This window comes from Quercus lobata, chromosome 4 (genome assembly GCF_001633185.2).
Source record: "Quercus lobata isolate SW786 chromosome 4, ValleyOak3.0 Primary Assembly, whole genome shotgun sequence".
NCBI lineage: Eukaryota > Viridiplantae > Streptophyta > Magnoliopsida > Fagales > Fagaceae > Quercus > Quercus lobata.
In genome coordinates, this window is record NC_044907.1 from 1,625,104 (window position 1) to 1,647,947 (window position 22,844).

The 22,844-nt window shown below is 36.1% G+C and overlaps 1 protein-coding gene across 1 annotated transcript; it reads right to left on the reverse strand.

The window, feature by feature from the left end:
• Positions 1-20,488: 20,488 nt before the first annotated feature.
• Positions 20,489-22,363, reverse strand: LOC115986931 (AAA-ATPase At4g25835-like). Its single transcript, XM_031110358.1, has one exon. It carries the CDS (start codon positions 22,268-22,270, stop codon positions 20,717-20,719), a length of 1,554 nt encoding a protein of 517 aa, XP_030966218.1. The 5' UTR covers positions 22,271-22,363; the 3' UTR covers positions 20,489-20,716.
• Between the last annotated feature and the right edge of the window lie 481 nt (positions 22,364-22,844).

The following is a 22,844-nucleotide window of genomic DNA, read 5'->3' on the forward strand; positions in this document are numbered from 1 at the left end:
CCCTGTTGCCTCCCATTCCATCCTCTTTATACCCCCTTTCCCTCCTGTAGACTTTTAGATTCATAGCACTGCTCCTTGTCCCATCCGCCCATCCCTAAAGTTGTTGGGAGTGGTTGTAAAGGCAGGGAGGCATGGCTGTGTCAGGTACGGAGCACCGAATGCAATAATGACAGCTTTTCTTTAGATATTTCCATTCTTCCCGTTGTCCTTTTCTGTCTTAGTACTTACCCTATTCCATGGAATGGCCCGGAATGTCACTCTTAGTAGTAGGATGCTCCCTTTGTCCTCGGCTACATCCATGGCCAAGGAAGGGTTCTTCCCATGGCTGAGGAGGGGTTCTCTTTTGGACTGGGCCCTTGGCCCAATGTAGATATTGTCATGGGCTTCTTGGTCTTTTACCCCCACAATAGCTCCTCGAGATTCTTCTTTTCTTCCCCACGGGAGGAAAGGAGGATCTCGATGTGATGATTATCCTTTCGTGCCCATTTTGCACTATGTCTGATTGTGAGACATTCTTTTAGTTTATCCAAGTCGCGTTCCTGCCGTTTCGGTACACGAGGTGTGCTTTCATTAAGGTCTTTTTACGAGGTAATGCAAATCCAATGGCTGAAGACTACTTTGGAAATTGAGCGAGATTTATCTCGCTTGTAATTCTTTCTTGGAGATTTGGACGAATTGATTGCCACCAAGTTTGCCTTCTATATAAGACACATGGGGGAGGGGGGTCGTTCTTCTTCATTCACAAATCCTTGAGTTATGTGGGGGTTTCAGGCTTTTAACTCTTCAAATGTTCCCAAGGGCCCCACCAAGGTGGTGATCGAGATTTAGGGAATGAAATGGTCAAGGATAAGGGTGAGGTTGAAGGAACCAAGCCTTCTTTAGAAGCCACAGGCGTCACCAAGATTCAGAATGACACAGTTAAGGTAAGGGAAGTAGAGACCAAAGATATTTCTCCCCTTCGACCAGTCAAGGAAGAAGTCTCTCTTCCTTCAGCTAAAATCCGAAACGGGTGTAGGTCGCATCAGATTTTTTGTGCGACAAAATTTGGATTTCATCCAGCACCGTGTGTCACGCATGTGCGGATTTGGATTTCTCATCGTCGGTACCATCCATACTTGCTCGATTGCTGCTAGAGCAAGATTGTGGATCTAGTGTCTCTGCTTCTTCTTCTCTCCCATCGCCGGTACCATCCATACTTGCTCGATTACTGCTGGAGCAAGATTATGGATCTGGCATCTCTGCTTCTTCTTCTCTCCCATCGCCGGTACCATTCATACTTGCTCGATTGCTGCTAGAGCAAGATTGTGGATCTAGTGTCTCTGCTTCTTCTTCTCTCCCATCGCCGGTACCATCCATACTTGCTCGATTACTGCTGGAGCAAGATTATGGATCTGGCATCTCTGCTTCTTCTTCTCTCCCATCGCCGGTACCATTCATACTTGCTCGATTGCTGCTAGGACAAGATTATGGATTTATCATTCCCATGGACTGCTTTTTGTAGTTAGCTTTTGAAATAGGCTTGTCTAAGCCCTTTTATGTACAATGTACTTCTTCTTTATCTAATAAAAAGATGACTTTATTTTACTTTGCGAACTTTTCTTTTTCTGCAATAATTTTTTTATGAATGGGCGTGTTGGTATCTTTTCTTTCGAATAGTATTTAGAATTAATGCCATTGATGGTAAAGAGTTGTCATCCTGAATTTTTCAAAACTGACGGGCACACGACCGCTAACTTTAAATAAGTTAACTATATAGGACTAATCAGGAAAATAATCGTGTGCTCTACATTGCGAATAACGCAACAGCCAAAGGACCTGTAATTTAAAGTAAACGGTCCGAGGGGATCACTGGGTACTAAGGTTCTTTTCAACATTCACGATGATGTTTATAGCGTTAGCTTTCCTTAAGCATCTGGTCCGAGGACCGAGGCATGATTGAATTTAGTTTAAACACTTAGAAAGTTGCCAGTGTGTGTTAGTTTCCATAAAGCAGGAGGTCCGAAGACCATGCAAGATCTTAGTTCTGTCTAGTACTTAGATTCTTCTTGAAGTAATTAGTTTCCCCATAGGTTTGAGTCCGAGGACCATGCAAGACCTTGGTTTTGTCTAGCACTTAGATTCTTCTCTAAAGTAACTAGTTTCCCCATAGGTTTGAGTCCGAAGACCATGTAAGACCTTGGTTTTGTCCAGCACTTAGATTCTTCTGTGAAGTAACTAGTTTCCCCATAGGTTTAAGTCCGAGGACTATGCAAGACCTTGGTTCTGTCCAACACTTAGATTCTTCTGTGAAGTAACTAATTTCCCCATAGGTTTGAGTCCGAGGATCATGTAAGACCTTGGTTTTGTCCAGCACTTAGATTCTTCTGTAAGGTAACTAGTTTCCCCATAGGTTTGAATCCGAGAACCATGCATGATCGAGTCCAGCTTAATCATTTAGAAAGTTGTTAGTGTGCGTTAATTTCCCCAAAGCAGGAGGTCCGAGGACCCGATATAGCTAAGGTTCTGTTTGATCGCTTCAAAAGATTCTGATGCGTGTTAATTTCCCCAAAGTAGGAGGTCCGAGGACCCGACATAGCTAAGGTTTTGTTTAACCGCTTCAGAAGATTCTGGTGCGTGTTAATTTCCCCAAAGCAGGAGGTTCGAGGACCCGACATAGCTAAGGTTCTGTTTAACCGCTTCAAAAGATTCAGGTGCATGTTAATTTCCCCAAAACAGGAGGTTCGAGGACCCGACATAGCTAAGGTTCTGTTTAACCACTTCAGAAGTCGTAAGTCCGTGTTAATTTTCCCAAAACAAGGGGTCCGAGGACCTGACATAGCTAAGGTTTTGTTTAACTTCTTCAGAAAATTCTGGTCCGTGTTAATTTCCCCAAAGTAGGAGGTCCGAGGACCCGACATAGCTAAAGTTCTGTTTAACCGCTTCAGAAGATTCTGATACATGTTAATTTCCCCAAAGCAGGAGGTCGGAGGACCCGAAATATTTAAGGTTTCGTTTAACCGCTTCAAAAGATTCTGGTGTGTGTTAATTTCCCCAAAGCAGGAGGTCCGACGACCTGACATAGTTAATGTTCTTTTTAACCGCTTTAGAAGTCTTGAGTGCGTGTTAATTTCCCCAAAACAGGAGGTCCGAGGACCCGATATAACTAAGGTTCTGTTTAACCGCTTCAGAAGATTTTGGTGCATGTTAATTTCCCCAAAGCAGGAGGTCTGAGGACCCGACATAGCTAAGGTTCTATTTAACCGCTTCAAAAGATTCTGGTGCATGTTAATTTCCCCAAAGCAAGAGGTCCGAGGACCCGACATAGCTAAGGTTCTATTTAACCACTTCAGAAGATTCTGGTGCGTGTTAGTTTCCCAAAAACAAGAGGTCCAAGGACCCGACATAGCTAAGGTTCCGTTTAACCGCTTCAGATTTTGCTTTGGCCCTCGGCTTCTTTCTACGATGGGAATTCAGCGAACCGGGCTACTAGACCCACGAGAACTAGCCCCTTGACAAATGCATGGGGCACATACTTGACGTCAGAAGCCTCTAGAATTGCGCCCCGTTTAGCAATCCTTCCCACGTAATCAATACTTTGAAGTGTAGACCTAAGCGGAAGCTGAGTTATGACAACGGCAGTGTGTTCTTGGAAATAATGGGGAAGCTTTCGTGTAACTTGCACCACCACAAAAATGGTCTTCTCGAGGGACTCTTGCTGATAGGAGCTTGATCCCACCATGATTAACCATTACATTCACTAACGCACAAGCTTTTCCCACAGACGGCGCCAATTGTAGGGGCACGTTTTTCAACCCAAGCCTAAGATGTATGAGATCTTGGACCAGTGAACCCAGTACAATAAATTTGTAGAGAATGGGTCGAAGAGCTAGGTTTTAGTGCACGTATAATAGTTGATATGGTATTTGTCACGATCAAGCTGAGATGAATTGAGTTTGTTAAGGAAGATTGGTCCTTGGCATAATCCGATGAGCTTTTCCAGTACGCGTTAAGTGGTAGGGATTCCATTGTCCCCCCTGTTGCCTCCCATTCCATCCTCTTTATACCCCCTTTCCCTCCTGTAGACTTTTAGATTCATAGCACTGCTCCTTGTCCCATCTGTCCATCCCCAAAGTTGTTGGGAGTGGTTGTAAAGGCAGGGAGGCGTGGTTGTGTTAGGTACAGAGCACAGAATGCAATAATGGCAGCTTTCCCTTAGATATTTCCATTCTTCCCGTTGTCCTTTTCTGTCTTAGTACTTACCCTATTCCATGGAATGGCCCGGAATGTCACTCTCAGTAGTAGGATGCTCCCTTTGTCCTCGGCTACATCCATAGCCGAGGAGGGGTTCTTCCCATAGCTAAGGAGGGGTTCTTCTTTGGACTGGGCCCTTGGCCCAATGTAGATATTGTCATGGGCTTCTTGGTCTTTTACCCCCCACACTACGTTACATCTTCCTCTTTTTATTTATTTATTATTATTTTAACTATCGCAGTAAATTGTGTGCACTAAAATTTTAATTTTCTCACCTATTTTGTCGCACCACAAAATTGTCTACTCTCATCTTATTGTGCACACAAATATAGTACCTTAACTTTATAATAACAATGACGATGACGGTGATGATCATTAAAAAAAAAAAAAAAAAAAAAAATCGAGGTATTACAACATGCCTCAAATATGGCTTTCACTAGGGTGGCTCTCGAAATTATACTAAACTAATATAGTATCAGATAATGAATGTAGTGAAATCAATGTTGAAAGTTGGCTAGACAAAGTTAAGCTACAATTTTGTAGTTTTACAAACTTACTCAATATCTTTTTATTGGAGGTGAAATTTGATAAATTCACCATTGGATTACATGTTTTTACTTAAATCCTCCATACTTGCAAAAAATTTTGGAAAATTAAAAATCAATAGTTTTGTCATTAACAAATTGTTTAAATTGCAAGTTTTTATAATTTAAAATTATGAAAAAATATAAGTTTATAGATCACATAGTAAAAAATATCTTATTGGTACAAAATTTGACACAAGTATTAAAAACGTAAAGAACATATAATTCAAAGGTTATATTTTTAAAATATGTAATAATATTATTTTTTTAAAAGGAAATTGTAGCCTTAGGCCATAACTAATTTTGTAACTAAACTTTATCTTTTTAAATATCAAGGCCATGAAAAATTAAAAAAAAAAAAAAAGTTTAGTTACAAATTTCTTTCTACGATGGGAATTCAGCGAACCGGGCTACTAGACCCACGAGAACTAGCCCCTTGACAAATGCATGGGGCACATACTTGACGTCAGAAGCCTCTAGAACTGCGCCCCGTTTAGCAATCCTTCCCACGTAATCAATACTTTGAAGTGTAGACCTAAGCGGAAGCTGAGTTATGACAGCGGCAGTGTGTTCTTGGAAATAATGGGGAAGCTTTCGTGTAACTTGCACCACCACAAAAATGGTCTTCTCGAGGGACTCTTGCTGATAGGAGCTTGATCCCACCATGATTAACCATTGCATTCACTAACGCACAAGCTTTTCCCACAGACGACGCCAATTGTAGGGGCACGTTTTTCAACCCAAGCCTAAGATGTATGAGATCTTGGACCAGTGAACCCAGTACAATAAATTTGTAGAGAATGGGTCGAAGAGCTAGGTTTTAGTGCACGTATAATAGTTGATATGGTATTTGTCACGATCAAGCTGAGATGAATTGAGTTTGTTAAGGAAGATTGGTCCTTGGCATAATCCGATGAGCTTTTCCAGTACGCGTTAAGTGGTAGGGATTCCATTGTCCCCCCTGTTGCCTCCCATTCCATCCTCTTTATACCCCCTTTCCCTCCTGTAGACTTTTAGATTCATAGCACTGCTCCTTGTCCCATCTGTCCATCCCCAAAGTTGTTGGGAGTGGTTGTAAAGGCAGGGAGGCGTGGTTGTGTTAGGTACTGAGCACAGAATGCAATAATGGCAGCTTTCCCTTAGATATTTCCATTCTTCCCGTTGTCCTTTTCTGTCTTAGTACTTACCCTATTCCATGGAATGGCCCGGAATGTCACTCTCAGTAGTAGGATGCTCCCTTTGTCCTCGGCTACATCCATAGCCGAGGAGGGGTTCTTCCCATAGCTAAGGAGGGGTTCTTCTTTGGACTGGGCCCTTGGCCCAATGTAGATATTGTCATGGGCTTCTTGGTCTTTTACCCCCCACACTACGTTACATCTTCCTCTTTTTATTTATTTATTATTATTTTAACTATCGCAGTAAATTGTGTGCACTAAAATTTTAATTTTCTCACCTATTTTGTAGCACCACAAAATTGTCTACTCTCATCTTATTGTGCACACAAATATAGTACCTTAACTTTATAATAACAATGACGATGACGGTGATGATCATTAAAAAAAAAAAAAAAAAAAAAAATCGAGGTATTACAACATGCCTCAAATATGGCTTTCACTAGGGTGGCTCTCGAAATTATACTAAACTAATATAGTATCAGATAATGAATGTAGTGAAATCAATGTTGAAAGTTGGCTAGACAAAGTTAAGCTACAATTTTGTAGTTTTACAAACTTACTCAATATCTTTTTATTGGAGGTGAAATTTGATAAATTCACCATTGGATTACATGTTTTTACTTAAATCCTCCATACTTGCAAAAAATTTTGGAAAATTAAAAATCAATAGTTTTGTCATTAACAAATTGTTTAAATTGCAAGTTTTTATAATTTAAAATTATGAAAAAATATAAGTTTATAGATCACATAGTAAAAAATATCTTATTGGTACAAAATTTGACACAAGTATTAAAAACGTAAAGAACATATAATTCAAAGGTTATATTTTTAAAATATGTAATAATATTATTTTTTTAAAAGGAAATTGTAGCCTTAGGCCATAACTAATTTTGTAACTAAACTTTATCTTTTTAAATATCAAGGCCATGAAAAATTAAAAAAAAAAAAAAGTTTAGTTACAAATTTTTTTGTAGTTAATGGTTATAACGATACTCAATATTTTTTTTTTATTATATGTGAATTTTGACAAATTCACTATTAGATTACATTATATATATATATATATATATATATATATATATATATATATATATCCTCTATACTTGTAAAATTTCCAGAAGATCAAAAATAAATAATTATATCATCATCAATCAAATGTTTAAATTTTAAGTTTTTGTAGTCTAAAATTATATATATAAAATAAGTTTGTGGATCAAATAGTAAATAATATTTGATTAACATGAAATTTAACCAAAGTGTTAAGAACATAAAAAATGTTCCATTTAATTGTTAGATTTTCAATAAATATAGTCATGTTAATTTTTTTAGTATGTTAATTTTTTGTAGGCAAACTTTATAAGTAACATATATATGGATAATTTATGTATCTTTATAGTCTAACCTTGTCCATATTGTAGCTAGATATAGCCAACTTACCAAACTGGCATGCCTCTTTCTAGGTTCGCCCTTTAATTGATTATCCTTATTGTAAGGGAGACAGTAGAAAAAAGGCTTTTACAAATTCAATTGAATAAATGATTAATTGATTATCCTTATTGTATGGAGTACAGTGAAAATAATTTAAAAAAAAAAAAAAAGCTTTGGAAAATTCAAATGAATACATAATGAAACATCTTTCTTCATGCTTTATTCCTCCAAAATCATCAAATCAATCTACACCATAAATTAAGACCGAAGCTTAATTTATGGTTTTGTGGTTGCGCTTGACCAAAGCTTACAAATGAATTACGTTATGTAAATGTAGCTGGTGGAAACCGTGGAGTCGTCAACAACTTGACTGCTCTAGTCAGTCACGAGTATACTATGCCTTGGTTTGGCCCCTTTTTAAAGTTTATTTACTTATGTGCAAGCAAATCAACAAATAATATAGATGACAATGGAGGAGGAGGTTAAATCGAGTATCTTATCTCCGCCTCATCATCCAAAAGGAATGCGAAAAATCTACGTGGGGTAAGTTAGGGTTGCGATGAGTTATGGTAGTGGAACTAGCTAGTGGTGAGTTTAGGAAATAACTTGAGGGAGTGCAAAAATTACACATAATATTTGAGATCGATTTGAAAAGTACAATTCATGTATGCAAATGCTAAGAAGTATTTGAATGCAAGAAAATCTAAAATAAAATAATTTATTTTCTTATATTATATATTTATCCAAAATTTGTCATAGTAAATAAATATTCAAATAGTTATTTTAAATTAAGTACATGATTTCATACTTTTTCAAAAAAAAAAAAAAAATCTATATTAATTTTCTCATTAAAGGGGTGGCACGTGCCTTCCACGTGCGACCCACACTAGTATATATATAAAGGTGCAAAGAGGTTCTTCTTTTGGATAGAGACAAGGAGGAAATAAATAGCTTGGAAGCAAGAAAGAATAGGGAGGTTCCACTTATTTTCCTAACAACAACACAAAAACATGTTTACTAGCTACTTGCTCCCCTACAATTCAAGACTACAAAAGTAATTCTAGTTTTTAGTATACACTGGCGGCTCTATGTAGAGTCCAGAGTGATCATAGGACTACCTTGGCCTAAAAACAAAAAATTATTTTATATAAATTTTATATTAAAATTTATGATTTTTTATCCTTAAAAAAAACTATGTGACAAACATAAATTTTTTTTAGGCCCAACTTAACTAAACTTTAAATAAAATTTGGCAACACACTTGGTTGTAAGTTAAGACTACAATTCTATTCAATAATTTTTTTTATTGGTTGTAAATTTTAACAAATCCACCATTTAATTACATTTTCTTCTTATATCTTCCTTACTTGCAAAATTTTAAGAAGATCGAAGATCAATAGCTATGTCATCACTCAAATATTTAAATTTCGATTTTTTGCAGTCTAAAATTATACATAAAAAATAAGTTTATGGATTGAATAGTAAATAATATTTGATTGACATGAAACTTGACATATGTTTTAAAAACATAGAGAATATGCAACTTAACGGTTAGATTTGCAAAGTATGTAGCAATATTAATTTGTTTAACGAGAGTTGTAGCATTGTGCTATAACTTAGTTTGTAATCAAACTTTGTCCTTAAACTTTAGTCCCCTTAATTTGTTCCTTACATAAAAAAAGTCCAAGAAAAATTTTATTTAACTAAAATTTTAAAAGAAATGTAGCTCATAACATTGATAATGAGACTATTATGTAACGATTTCAAAATAATAAAATTCATAGGAGGAAATTGCAAGATTTTATGTGTTTGCATGTGTGTGTGTGTTTTTTTGTCATCAATATATGAAATTCACTTTTTATTAGATATTGTATAATTTACATTTTTAATGACTACCCTAAAAAAAGTTCCTGAAGCCACCACTTCTAGCATATGTAATCATAAAGCACAGCACAGAAGTCTTGTCCTATTACATGTAGGGTTCTCGTTAAGCTTGCTTGTCTCTATTCGTTTGACCCAAAAATTTCCTTGCAAGGAGAGTGCCCTGTAGACTGTAGTTGATCCTCTTTTGTTTTGTTTGTTTGTTTGTTTTTTTTTTTTTTTTTTTTTTTTTTTGGGGGGGGGGGGGGCGGGGGGGGGGGGTGGGGACTTTTTGCAGAAATTTGTTTTTTTTGGTTGAAGGGTTGGCAATAATTTTAGGGCATGGTTCTTGCTTCTTTTCTAGTTTGATATAGTCAAGAATAGATTTTTCTTTTTAAGTTTCATAATTTTTTTATATCTTTTTAAGATAGATAAAGAAAAGGAGAAGGGGAGGTGAGATTCAAACTTACCACTAGACTATTACTTGAGCATCATATCTTTATATTTTTCAAAAAATAAAGTCAAGTTATGCGTAAATATAAAGACAAATGGTCACAATTACAATAAATTTGTGAGTGCAATACAATAAGTTATTGAAAAATACGCATTGTAAATCAAAATTGAATATTATTCTTGCCACAAATTTAAAAAAAAAAAAAAAAGCTTTGACAAATTCAGATAAATATACATGGCAACATCTTCTTCATGCTTTATTTATTTACAGATCCCACTCTCAAATCAACAATCTACATACTAAGATGCCCATGAAAATCTCCAATCCATAGTTTACATATTCCCGTGCTCCCAGTCCCAGAAATTAGTTTCAAACACAGTTATAGATACTGCAGACTGCATGGAAATTGGAATAACCATACCATCTTCCAGTTCAACGACTTGTAATATGATCACTACAAGCGGGAGAGGTTAGAATTAACTGGGAAGTAGGATAGTACAATGGGAGCTCCAGATGATTTTGATTTGTCTTTGCCTTTGGGTTTCTCTGAAGAGTCTACTTTCATGGCATCATCAGAGACCTGTGACGATGAGGAGGGTACGAAACATTTGAACAAGGCTAAGAAAAGAGCCATTGTGTATACTTGAAAGTTTAGATCAGGTGAAGAGGCTTGTGGATTCTTTAGCAGAAGTTTTAAATGGATGAGAGTATAGGAAATTAAGATGCTCTATTTATAGTGATACCAATAAGTCCATTATCTTGTAGCGTAAGGGACAGTGACAGACTATGAAACAACGGAGTGAGTCCAATGCTTAGAGAGCACGGAGAAGACCAGGTAGAGTAGGCTAGGTCCTTGCAATGCGCGTTCGTATATTAATCCAAGATGTTTGTGGCAGCGCTAGCTTTGACCACAGCTTACGATTAATGTTAATGGAATACTTAATTGGTGTAATCACATAAGCTTCATCCTTCTGATTGGTGGAATCATGTAGCTTCATGTCTTCACATTAGGTGTTGAATAGTCATTGTTTACTGCTTCATCGGTTGGTCATTAAAAGTCTCAATCAAAAACTATTCAAAGATAATTTATTGACCGCACGTTTTAATTAGGAAACATCAATGACATAAATATTATGTCCAAATTTTCAGTGTCACGTTTTTAGCATACATGAACGATGTTCTTTGTTCTGTTCAAGTCTACTTTCAATGTTTCTTTATGTTTGAATCAAATGGTCCTAATTCACTAAAGACTAAAAAGAGTGGATAAATTAATGACAGTTTATTAACCTTTTTTTTTTTTTTTTTTTTTTTTTTTTTTTTTGGCTAAACGATCGTTTATAACTTTTAAAGCAACCTGATTGGTGTAATTGCATAAGCTTCATCCTTGTAATTGGTGTAATCACGTAGCTTCACTCCACATAGTAGAGTATTGAATAGTCATCGTTATTTGTTATCGTTGCCGCTCATTAATAAATTATTATTTGTAAAATTCTTTATATATCTTGCTTTATTCTTTGACATTAGTTCACATTTACTATTTTTCACACACACACGCATATATATATATATAGGCAAAACTCAGAAAATTTAATTAGATTTTATCTAGATTCTCAATTTTTCGTCTTGTATTCTATTTAATTTTTAATTTTGTACAAAGTGAATTATTGAATGTAAAAATTGAAGAGTTCAAATCCAATTAATTTCTAAATTGAATTTTAATTGGAGTTCAATTTTTCGCCACATATCCATCTAAGTTTTTAATTTTTGTGATAAGTAAATTATTGGGTACAAAAATCGAAGAGTTTAAAATCAATTATATATATATATATATATATATATATATATATAATGAGAAACCATTACATATTTTAAAAATATATGGTTTAACAAAAGTGTAAGCTAATACCATGTATAGTTTGAACTATATAATTGTGATTATTTTTAATTGTACTCATGTATATACACAAATCTACACACTAATATCCATAATAGATACAATAATATTCACATTTTAACAAGTAAAATTGGATGTAAAAAAATAACGAAAATAGTAGATATATGAGAATGAAAACCGTCTTTCCAACTTCTCGCTAGCTTGCGAAACCGAAACTTGATAGTTATCATAATTTATAAATATTTAAGCCATTGAGCTACTAAAGAAACCCATCTTTTATTACTACGTACAGTGAGGGCATGCATCTCTTGATTGTCTCTATGGAATCAATATTTTATTTAGTCGGTCATTAGGACCTTTTTTTTTTTTTTTTTCCTGAGAATAGTCGGTCATTAGGACTTAAGAGTACCTTATTACTCATAATCACAAACTAATTAAAGAAAATTTATTAAATGCGTTTTAATTAGGAAACATCAAAGACATAATATTGTGTCCAACTTTTCCAGTGTCATGGTTGTAGCAAACATGAACGTTGTTCTTTGTTCTGTTCATGTCTACTTTCAATGTTCTCTTTATATATGTTTGAATCAGAGTCCTAATCAAAGACGAAAGAGAATGGATATCCTAAAAAGAGTGGATAAATGATGGTTTATAACTTTTAAAGCAATCACATAAATTTTTGGGTGAATTCATGACACTTGAGCACCCACCTCTAGTTTTGCAAATGATCTTTATACCCAAATTGTTGAGTTGCATAGCTAGGAGGAATCACATAAAAAAGAAAAAAGAAAAAAAAAAAAGAGAGAGAGAATAAATAAAGCCTCGACAATAGAGTGCTATTAGAAATTTAGAACCACAATTTGGACTAAAATTTTGACGTGACATATTGTTGAGTGTCTATTAATTATCACTTTCATATAAACTCGTTACCTTTTTTTTTTTAATTTTTAATTTTAATTTTTATCATTATTTAGCCACATGAGGGCTGTAACAAAAATTGTGTCAACAAATTTTCTCTTTGCCTTATTGTTCAAAATTTTGCAATACAGTGCTGAAAAAAATTTTTAGTATGCGATTTTCAATAATCTCTCTCACGCACACAAATCAGTAGTGCGCTGATTCATCTTCCCAAGCAAGCCGCCATCACAATTAGCGTCGGAAGGAGTTCCAAGATCAATTTGATGGTGCGATTAGTGCATCTTTTTTGGAGTTCCAATATAATTTGGAGAACAAATATTAGATCAAAGTAGCAACGCTATAGAGCTTGGGAGGCCATCAGATTGATTTGGCAAGGGATAAAGTTTGGAGAGTGTGTTGAGGTAGCTTCGGTCTCTCTGAAACTTTGTTACCTATTTCTTTGCCTAAATCTTTTTTTTTTTTTTTTTTGTCTGTGTATGGGTCATGAAATCTTTTTTTTTTTGGTCCGTGTATGGTCATGATGGATGATCAATAGGGCTGTTCACAGGTCGGGTCAGCTCAAATTTAGGCCAAACCCGAACCCAACCCACTTGGGTTGGGTTGCTGAAAAATTGACCCGTACTCGACCATGCATACGGGTCAAACCCATCGATTTGGGTCATCGGTTGGGGTGGGTCGGATTCAACGGTTTGGCGGGTTTGGACCATGAATTGGCTCAAACTTGTCGAGTTTCTTGGATTTTATTTTTTTGGGCCTTTTTGGCCAAAATTGATGGGCTTTCTAAATTACAAGGATTTAAAAATTTTTGAATCCTGTTATATCATATTGGGCCTCTTTTTTACTTCATTTATTTTAAAATGGGTCTTCAAGCTTTGCTTGAAACAATATCTGTCCAAATTAATATTTTCTAATAGGCCAGTACCTTTTAAAATGGGCCGTCAAGCTCTGCTTGAAGCAATATTTGTCCAAATTTATACTTCCCAATACCCACATATTGACAATTGGGAACAAAAAATACACAGAGTAGCATGCAAAACCTGGACACAGCAGCAAACAAATAAAAACACACAAAATATCATTTTTTTTTTTACCACTTGTTAAACATCAATAGCATCTAAACCTGGGCAAAATATCAAACAAATAAAAAAGCACAAATTACCATTTTTTACTACCTGTTAAACATCCACACAATACAAGTAACAAATATTTTCAAAATTGCCTAAGTCTAAAGGCCTGGGCACTAGGCAGTGCCTCAAAATTGCCTCAAGAAAACTCAGGCATATAAATGTCAATCTGAACACATATTAAACTTGCCAACCATTCCACACAGCAAGCATTGCTATAGATGCTAGAACATCTTTATAATTCCATATATATGTGTGTGTGTGTGTGTGTGTGTGTGTGTGTAGGTATGTATATAGTAAGCCATAAAGGCCATTACTGCAAGTCTGTAAGGTAGTAAACCACCAAGGCAATAGGCAATATTCCTAACAGTATATATAATTAGTAACAATTGTGAAATACTATAAGTATTTCTAAAAAATAGCTTTCCTAAAGTTATAAAGAACTACTCTATTATCCATAGTTAAATTTTCCTTTCCATAAGCAAGAGTTCATTTATAGTTAGAAAAAAATATATATGTCCAAAAAAGCTTCCAAAATATATCCAAAATATTGCCTCCTTTACAAAATACGACCTTCCTTTTTCCTACAATACAAGGGGAAAAAAATAATTATCAATAATATATAAAGACAAAGAACAAAAGTTATAGAATGATTGAAAGGAAAGTAACCAATATCAACAAAAATTGCAAGGGTAGAAACATACCTAGTTAGCGATCATTCATCAATATTAACTGTGGTACGGGTATCACCTTTGCTTGAGCAGGAACTAGAACTTGTTGCTGTTGTTGCTTGATTCAAAACTAGAAAAGACAAAATGAAGGCAATAAATTAAATTTTGCTCAAATATATGACACATTTAATAACACTTAATAGACAAGAAGTTTGGAAGTTAAACATATTACCGAAGTCATGAAATTCATCCTCCAATGCCTTCACCTTATCCTTTGATTTGTGAAAAGAAATTGGGACAAGGGCTTGTAGCCAGTTTTGAGTACAAACAAGATTTTGAACCATGAAAGGAGAGAGTGAACTTCGAAATGGATCAAGTATGCGCCACTTAGAAGCAACCTTAGAAACAAGTACAGCCAGCACATCCTTAACCATTTTGGACAACACTTGGTATCTATCTAAATTGGCTTTCCACTAGCCCAAAATCTCAAATTTCACATCCCTTCTGCTTTCACAATTTTCAGCCAAAATATTTTTCAATCTTATTGCTACACCTTATAGACTTCTCAGCCTCCAAGAAACACTCATTGAGAATTAACCATTGCATATGGATCAGTACAACCAATTGTATCACCTTCTATGTGTGTCCTCTCACTCCCACTTGGGACTACCGCATTTAGTGAATCAACACAAGAGTAATAATCATACAACATATCTAAGGTCTTCCTCACCAAATCAATCATCTCATCAGCCACTTCATCCCCATACATATTAGAAAAAGAAAACTTCAAAAACCTCATTTTCTTTCTTGGATTGAGAACCACAGCCACATACAAAAGATAATTATTTTTATCCCCTTTCCCCCAATACTTTTCAAATTTAGCTTCCATTTTAATTGTCATGTTTTTGAAGAGATGATTTTGAGATTTAATTAAATGAGCAATATTCTTTTGAATCACAAACATCTCATCAAAGAAGGTATTTTAAGTAACATACAAAGAACTGGAGAACTTCTTTGTTGCATTGTAAAAAATTTCAAGAAACCTGCAAATGTCCTACAATTTTGAAAATCAACCCCACTAGGAGATCCCAAACCACCACTATTTTCCTTGTTCATAAAGTATGAAGAATAACTATCATCCTCAATGTCCATTCGTAGGAACACTTTCTCAAATCTTTTAGCAATATCTAACATGAGGTAGGTATAGTTCCACATAGTAGTTACATCTAAACAAAGTAAACACTTGGATTCAATACCTAATCTCTCCATAAAACTCCTAAAAGTTTGATTTCTATTTGGTGAGGATTTCACATACCTCACTGCTTCACATACCTTAGCAATGGATGCATCATTTTCTTTCAAACCATCCCCCACAATCAGATTTAGGATATGTGTACAACACCCCATATGTAGGAACTCATGTTATAAAACAGTCCCCTTCCAATCTTTAGTTACTATTTGTAAAAATTTAATGGTAGCACAATTTGAGGAAGCATTATCCACTGTCAAGGTGAATATGCTATTAACACCCCACTCGTGCAAACATCTCAATCTTTCTACTTATAGTCTCCCCCTTATGGTCTTCAATTTGACAAAAATTCAGAATTCTCTTATATAAGTTCCAATCGTCATCAATAAAATAACATGTGAGGAACATATAATTCAGATTTTAAATACTAGTCCATGTGTCCGTAGTAAGACACACCCTACGACCCTTCAAAGCCTCCCTTGGTTTCTCTCTCTCAACACCATAAATGTCAATCACATCCCTAGCCATAGTTTGATGAGATGAGATATCCCTAGTTCACAACTTAGGTTGTAAGGTTGTTGAATATATTTGAAATTCATACCCTTCAACAAACCTAAAATGCAGCTCATCTTTTATAATCATTTCAATGAGTGACTTTCTAAAAGCCTCAACAATAAAGGCTGTTGGTACAAGCTGAAACCTTTCCTCCCCATTCAGTTTAGGTTCAAATGCTAAGGTTTGTTGCCCTTTAAGTGCATCTCTGTTAGAGTTCTTAACACAATTTGGTACATGATTCAATAAGTTAGTAATACCATGCCCCTTACTATTAGCACGATAAGTTTTTTGGCAATAATTGTAAATAGCCATAAAATGACCCTTACTAATCTATATTTTTTCAAAATGATCCCAAGCAGTAGACTTTTTCCTATTATTACCACAACCAATAACTATCTCACTCACCTTACCTTTACCTTTAGGTTTAAGTAGAAGTGCGTTAGCATTAGTTAGAGTGGCAGCAGGTTCAGCTTGGGTTGTAGGTGTTGTTTGGGAAGGGGGTGCATCACTAGAGGGTTTCATAACCTAAAGACATTGAATTTAAGCATTAGCAAACTATCATAACAATAATACTATTAACCCAATAATAAGAACACACATAAGTGACACAACAACAACAATTGGTCAAAGCAACAACAAAAACAATGACAAAAGTAACAAACAAACAATAACAAGAAGTTAAAAGAGAAACAACTGAAGAGAAATGGTACCTTAGAGAACTCTTAACTATTACGAATTCGACCTTGAAAAGGAAGCAAAAAGAGTAGCCTACTTGAACAACTTTCAACTCCTATATAAAATTAGGGTTTCAATTTTTTAAGTTAGGAAAGCAAAATGAATCAAACAAATGAGCAATAAAATACAATCAAATAAATAAATAAAAAAGTGTTTGGATTTCATCTTTTTAAATTAGAGGTTTATTTTTATTTTTTTTTTTTACAATGAAGATATAAGTATATTGATCATAAAAAAACAAAACAAGGAATAAAACTAGGTAGATACAAACAGGACCTCCACACGGTCCAGCCTACTCAGGAAAAAAGATGAAGAAAAAGAACTTAAAAAAACTAACTATAATGTCTATAACGTGTAAACATGAAAATAAACACAAACGAGCACACTTAGAAAAGTGCTAGCTCAAGTCTTTGAAAAGTGATAACACAAACGAGCATACTCAAATTAGGGGTTCATTTATGAAAAGTGATATCTCAAGTCTTTGACTCAATAAATCAAATCAAAACAATTAGGGTGTCATTTTTGAATCCAATCTTTGGGTCAATTTTGGTCCCTAATCTTTGGTCCTAATCTTTAAGTTTTAAATCATTTGAACAAGATGATTAATCTATATCACAAAATAGAGAAACAGAGAGATGAAAAAGGAAGAAAATATTCATGACTTGGGACTAAGAAGTTGAGACTGAAAGGTTAAGAAGGCTCGAGGAAGCAACGTTGTCAGGTGTGGTGTAAGGCAGTGGCAACATCAACTAAGGTTTGGTCTGTTTGGAGAGGAATGGGTAGAGTGTGGAGTGAAGAGTTGAGACTAGAGAGACTAGAGACCTGAGAGAACGGAGATTGCTTTATGAGAGAGTGAGATGATGATTAAGGGTAATTGGCTAAGTCTAAGAAGTAAGGACTCATAGGGAAGTGGAGCTATGGAAGACTCTGATCTTGATTTGAAATTTAGCCATTTTAAATCTTTTAATTTGATTTTGGTTGATTTTGGCTTTTGCATGTAAGTTTTAGTTAGCGCATAACACTTAAAAAGTCAGTGCTTTAGTCTTATCAATCTTCAGTCTTGACATGTTAACCGAAAAAATAATATATATTTTTTAAAAGTCTGAAATTATTGGTCGGGTTAGGTAATACAGGTTTTTAATTCCTTAACCCACTACCTGAATTGAATAATCAATTTTTGTTAGAGAAAGATCCAAATCCAACCAACCATGGGTTTCGAGTCCACTCGCTGGGCTTCGGGTTTGCCGAACCCGATCGGTTTAGGCGGGTCATTGACCGCTGGACAACCCTAATGATCACACTTAAGGGTTACCAAATAGTCCATTGCCTAAGGCTCGATCCAGTAGCCCGAAGGCACACCAGGATAATTGATGGCTCGGCTCGTTGTTATTGAGGCCCATGGGTAGCCTACTAACTTGACGAGTTAAGTTGTAGGCCCAACCCATTGCCCAATTTGGTAACTCAAAATTCATAATAAAAAAATATAGGAGGAATATAGGGAATTGATCTTGACACATTATAGAAGAATTTCTTAAGATAACTCTCCTAACTACTAAAATACTTAAAGTAATTGTGTTAAACTTAGTTTACTAACTATATATATATATATATAAAAGTAATTTAGCAACCTTGAATTAATCCTTTGACATTTTTTTTATTAAAAGATAAAAAATAAAAAACCATTTAAAGCCTTAATAAAGAAAAATTTAAATAGCTTTCCATCATCAAAACAAAAAATTAAATAGATTTTATTAAATTTAAAATAAGTTTTTTAATTTTTAATTCTTTCATTTAAAAGTAATTGATCGATTCTTGCCTTATTAGAAAAAATAATAAAATAAGATGCTAACGTAAGACCATAAGTAGCCTATTAGGCTCAACATGATAACCCAACTTGCTAAAGACGAAATGGGTATTGCCCATGGGTAAGGTCATAAGTTAGGCTTTCTCTTTTTGCCCAATCCAGTTTGGCCCATTAATTAGTTAACAACTCAGTATGTCTAGCTCATTGTGCCCATGGGCCAAGTAAAACTGGGCTTGGCCGGCCCTACTTGGCCCATTGTCAAGCCTTAATCGCACTATTTTATAGTACATTCTCGTTGGTCTTGACGAGTGATCACACTATAATATGGTATATTCTCATTGGTCTTGATGGATGATCAAACTATAATATGGTGCATCATAATATATAAAGAGTGCGTTTGGGAAGCGCAAAACAATATGGTATATTCTCATTGGTCTTGATGGATGATCAAACTACAATATGGTGCATCATAATATATAAAGAGTGCATTTGGGAAGCGCGTTTTGCGCTTCCCACGTCTGCATTTTCCTGTTTTTCCTTTTTTTGAGTCGTGATTTTTGACTTTTCTTCAATGTACAGTGCACATCAATGGGTTCCGTTCACTGTTCACGGGACCCACAAACTTCACTTTTCAACTATTTTTTTATTAAAAATGGATCCCACGGCACTATTTACACATTTAAAAATTATTTTGTTACAATATTTTCAGTTTTCAGCAAAATAAATTGTACCCAAACGGACCCAAAATATAACCGCAATGAGTTGCTTCATATATAAAACATTAAATTTTTTTTGCAATGAGTTATATCCTTTGGATAGTGTTATGACTCTTTGGTATAGATATATCTATTTATTAACAGATACATCCTTTCCTAAGCAAGATAGAATATATCACATCTATGATCAACATTTTGACAAGAACATTTACATGCATCAACAAATTTTTTTAATTTTTTTTTAATGATACTGATAAGCTACTTTACAAGTTTATTTTCAAGAACTGTGTCTATAAATTATTCAAAAATTCCTTCTTTTTAATGAATGAATGAATTTTAATGAGAATAAGATTACAAGTTGCAAAGTCACCCCCAAGATTTGTAAGGTAGCTTAGAACCTTATAAATCGTTGTTCATCATACGATTTAAGTAAATTCTGAACAAGAAAAATGGAAGATGAGTTCCATAATTTCAATTCTAAGAGCTTTCACAAATGGTTTGTAAAGTTTAGATAAATTTTGAAAGAAAAGTCACTTTTAAAAAAAAAAAAATATTTTAAGTTTCCTATACGTTTAAAATACATCTCACGTCCTACCCTTTAATCTTTATGCTTTATTCTTTCTCTACTCCATATAAATATTCTTTTATTATTATTATTATTATTTTATTTATCTGTAATAGTAAAATCAAGCAAAAGTAGTACTACAAAACATCCTCCCAAAAAAATATAGGAAGTTCAAACTATTTACTATTTACTTTGCAACAAACGTCCAATACCAAAATCAAGCAAAATTAAAATTTCTACAACAAAAAGCTCAAGATAATTATAACCCCAATTAAACAAAATTATCAAAAAAATAATTTGGGTGTAACGTGTGGATGGAATGATCTTAAGCCCAAAGGATCCGATTTCAATAGATTCAATTCAAACCCACGTTATCAATATGGTCACAAAGTGTAGAATTTATCACACAAATGACTCATATATGTATAGCCACATCACCAAACCCTTTGAAATGCAAAATGATATGGTTAGGTAAAGTAATTGACAGAAAAGAAACATAGACCATTTTACAATTTGCCATCCGTAACAAAGAAATTGTTATTAATTTGCAACAGGTACATCATAAACACAGTTGAAATTAAACATTTTTACACCAAACAAGTACTACCTCAAAAGTCTAAAAAAAAAAAAACCCAAAAATTGCTCCATCAAGGAGATGATATGATATGATACACATCAAACATCTATAATATATATCATTTGTCACGTTAGACTTTATGTAGAGTCCATATCTCAAAAGACTCATAATTCATAGTCATACACCCCTTCTTCCCGAATCAGACTTGGTCAAAGATCTAAGCCTCACCAAGAACTTCACTTTCTTTTCCCACGTAGACCCACCACCACCACACCCACCACTTTCCTTCCTCTTCTTCATCCAACTCTCCGGCGACCCCACCATCAACACGCTCTCCGGCGACCTCCCAGCCGTCACCGCCGCGGCGTCATCACACTCCATCCCCTCCCCATGTCCCAACCCCAATATCTTCGCCTGCATTGCAGCCACAACGTCTCTCAACGCCAAGTCAGCGTCACCTCTGTTCCTCAGCAGTACCTCCCCAACCTGAGCCGGCGTGAGGGCCCCACCAGACCTCAGGCAACTCTCCACCACCTCGAACACCGGGTGCGAGTCCAAACCGAGGTAGTTCTTAACCAAGGCCTTGAAAGCGTGCATCCCGCACGTGCCGAGGCTGACGTGCACGTCCATCCTTCCACACCTCACCAATGCAGGGTCCACATTGTCTCTGTAATTCGTGGTGAACACTATGATCCTCTCTTCTCCGCAACACGACCATAGCCCGTCTGTGAAATTCAGGAGCCCCGATAATGTCACCCGCCCGCTCTCCTCCTGCTCGCCACGCGCCACCATCTCCTTCCTCTTCCTCATCACCGTCGTCCTCGGTTTCATCGTTCTGTCCACCGTCAGATCCACCGTGCAGTCAATATCCTCTATCACGATAATCGACCTGTTCGTCGTCTGTATCAGCAAAGCTCTCAGCTCAGAATTGTCAGACACTTTCGTTAGCTCCAAGTCGTACACGTCGTAGCAGAGATAGTTCGCCATGGCGGCGATCAAGCTCGACTTGCCAGACCCAGGTGGACCATGCAGCAAGTACCCACGTTTCCATGCACGTCCAACTCTGTGATAAAACTCTTTGCCGTTCGCGAACGCCGTCAAGTCCTCCGTGATCTGCTTCTTGAGGTCCGGCTCTAGAGCGAGAGTTTCGAACGTGGAAGGGTGGCGGAAAGGGACGGAGACCCAGCCGGACTCGTAGGAGCCGTGGCCGTTGTTGGTGAAAAGCCGTCTCTCGCGCGAGACACGCTCGAACTCTTCTGCACGCTTGGTCACGTGGTCGAGATAAGGCGAGAGGAGGGTGTGTCGGTGGCGCTTCGGGAGCTTGAGAGTGAAGCTTCGTTTCTCTTCGAGAGAGTCCTGGACAGTGTCTACGTGGTGAGTCCAAGAGAGAGTGTGGTTCGAGAAAGAGTCGTGGACGGTTTGGTTGGGCGCGACGGTGAAGGAAATGCGGTTGGAGGACTTGGAGCGAGAGAGGGTGAGGCGGCGGCAGGTGGCGGCGGTGGAGGGGTTGTTGACAGAGTTGAGGTAGAGGTTGACTTGGCGGTAGAGGTCGTTGACGTCGACGCCGCAGTAGCCATTGAACTCTGGGACTTCGAAGTAAGAGTAAGGGGAGAAGAAGTCTTGGAGAGACTCGTAGAAGGAGTGAAGGAGAGAGAGGAGCTGAGTGGGCAAGACGTTTTGGAGGACTGTGAGAAGCCCCAAAAACGACCACATTTGCGACAATATCTCCATCTTGCTTAATTTGGCACTATATTTTGCTTTTGTTGTTTTTGTTGTTGTCTTTGTTCAATTGTGAGTTTGTCTCTGTCTTGAGGGTTTTATTAATGGTTTGTGGGTTTTGTTTATATATATATAGGGAGTGAGGAGAGGAAGATGACAAATTAGCTTTGAAGTGATAGTGTAGTGTAGGTGTGGTGAAGGGTGTTTTGGGTATTTAGGGATATGCTGCCATGTAAAACTTGAAAAGAGAAAGAGAGGCAAAGACACTGTTTTGAGGGCATAAAAAAAAAAAAAAAGCAAGCAGTGGCAAAGATAAAGCTAAAGATGAAGCCGACTGCTCTCTCTTTTGCTTTTCTTTTACATGTGGACGGTTCCAGTTTTGTGTTTTTGCTCCACGCGCACTTTGAAAGTGTGAACCATACAAAACCTATGTTTAACTTTAAGGTGCTATGAGAATGAGAGCATCCATGCAAAGCTACATTGTTTCCAAACAATTTGATAGAGGAGCATCTTATTTCATCATTGAAACGTATGTCTTTATTTGGTATAAGGTTTATTAACTTTACATATAACCATAGCTTAAAGA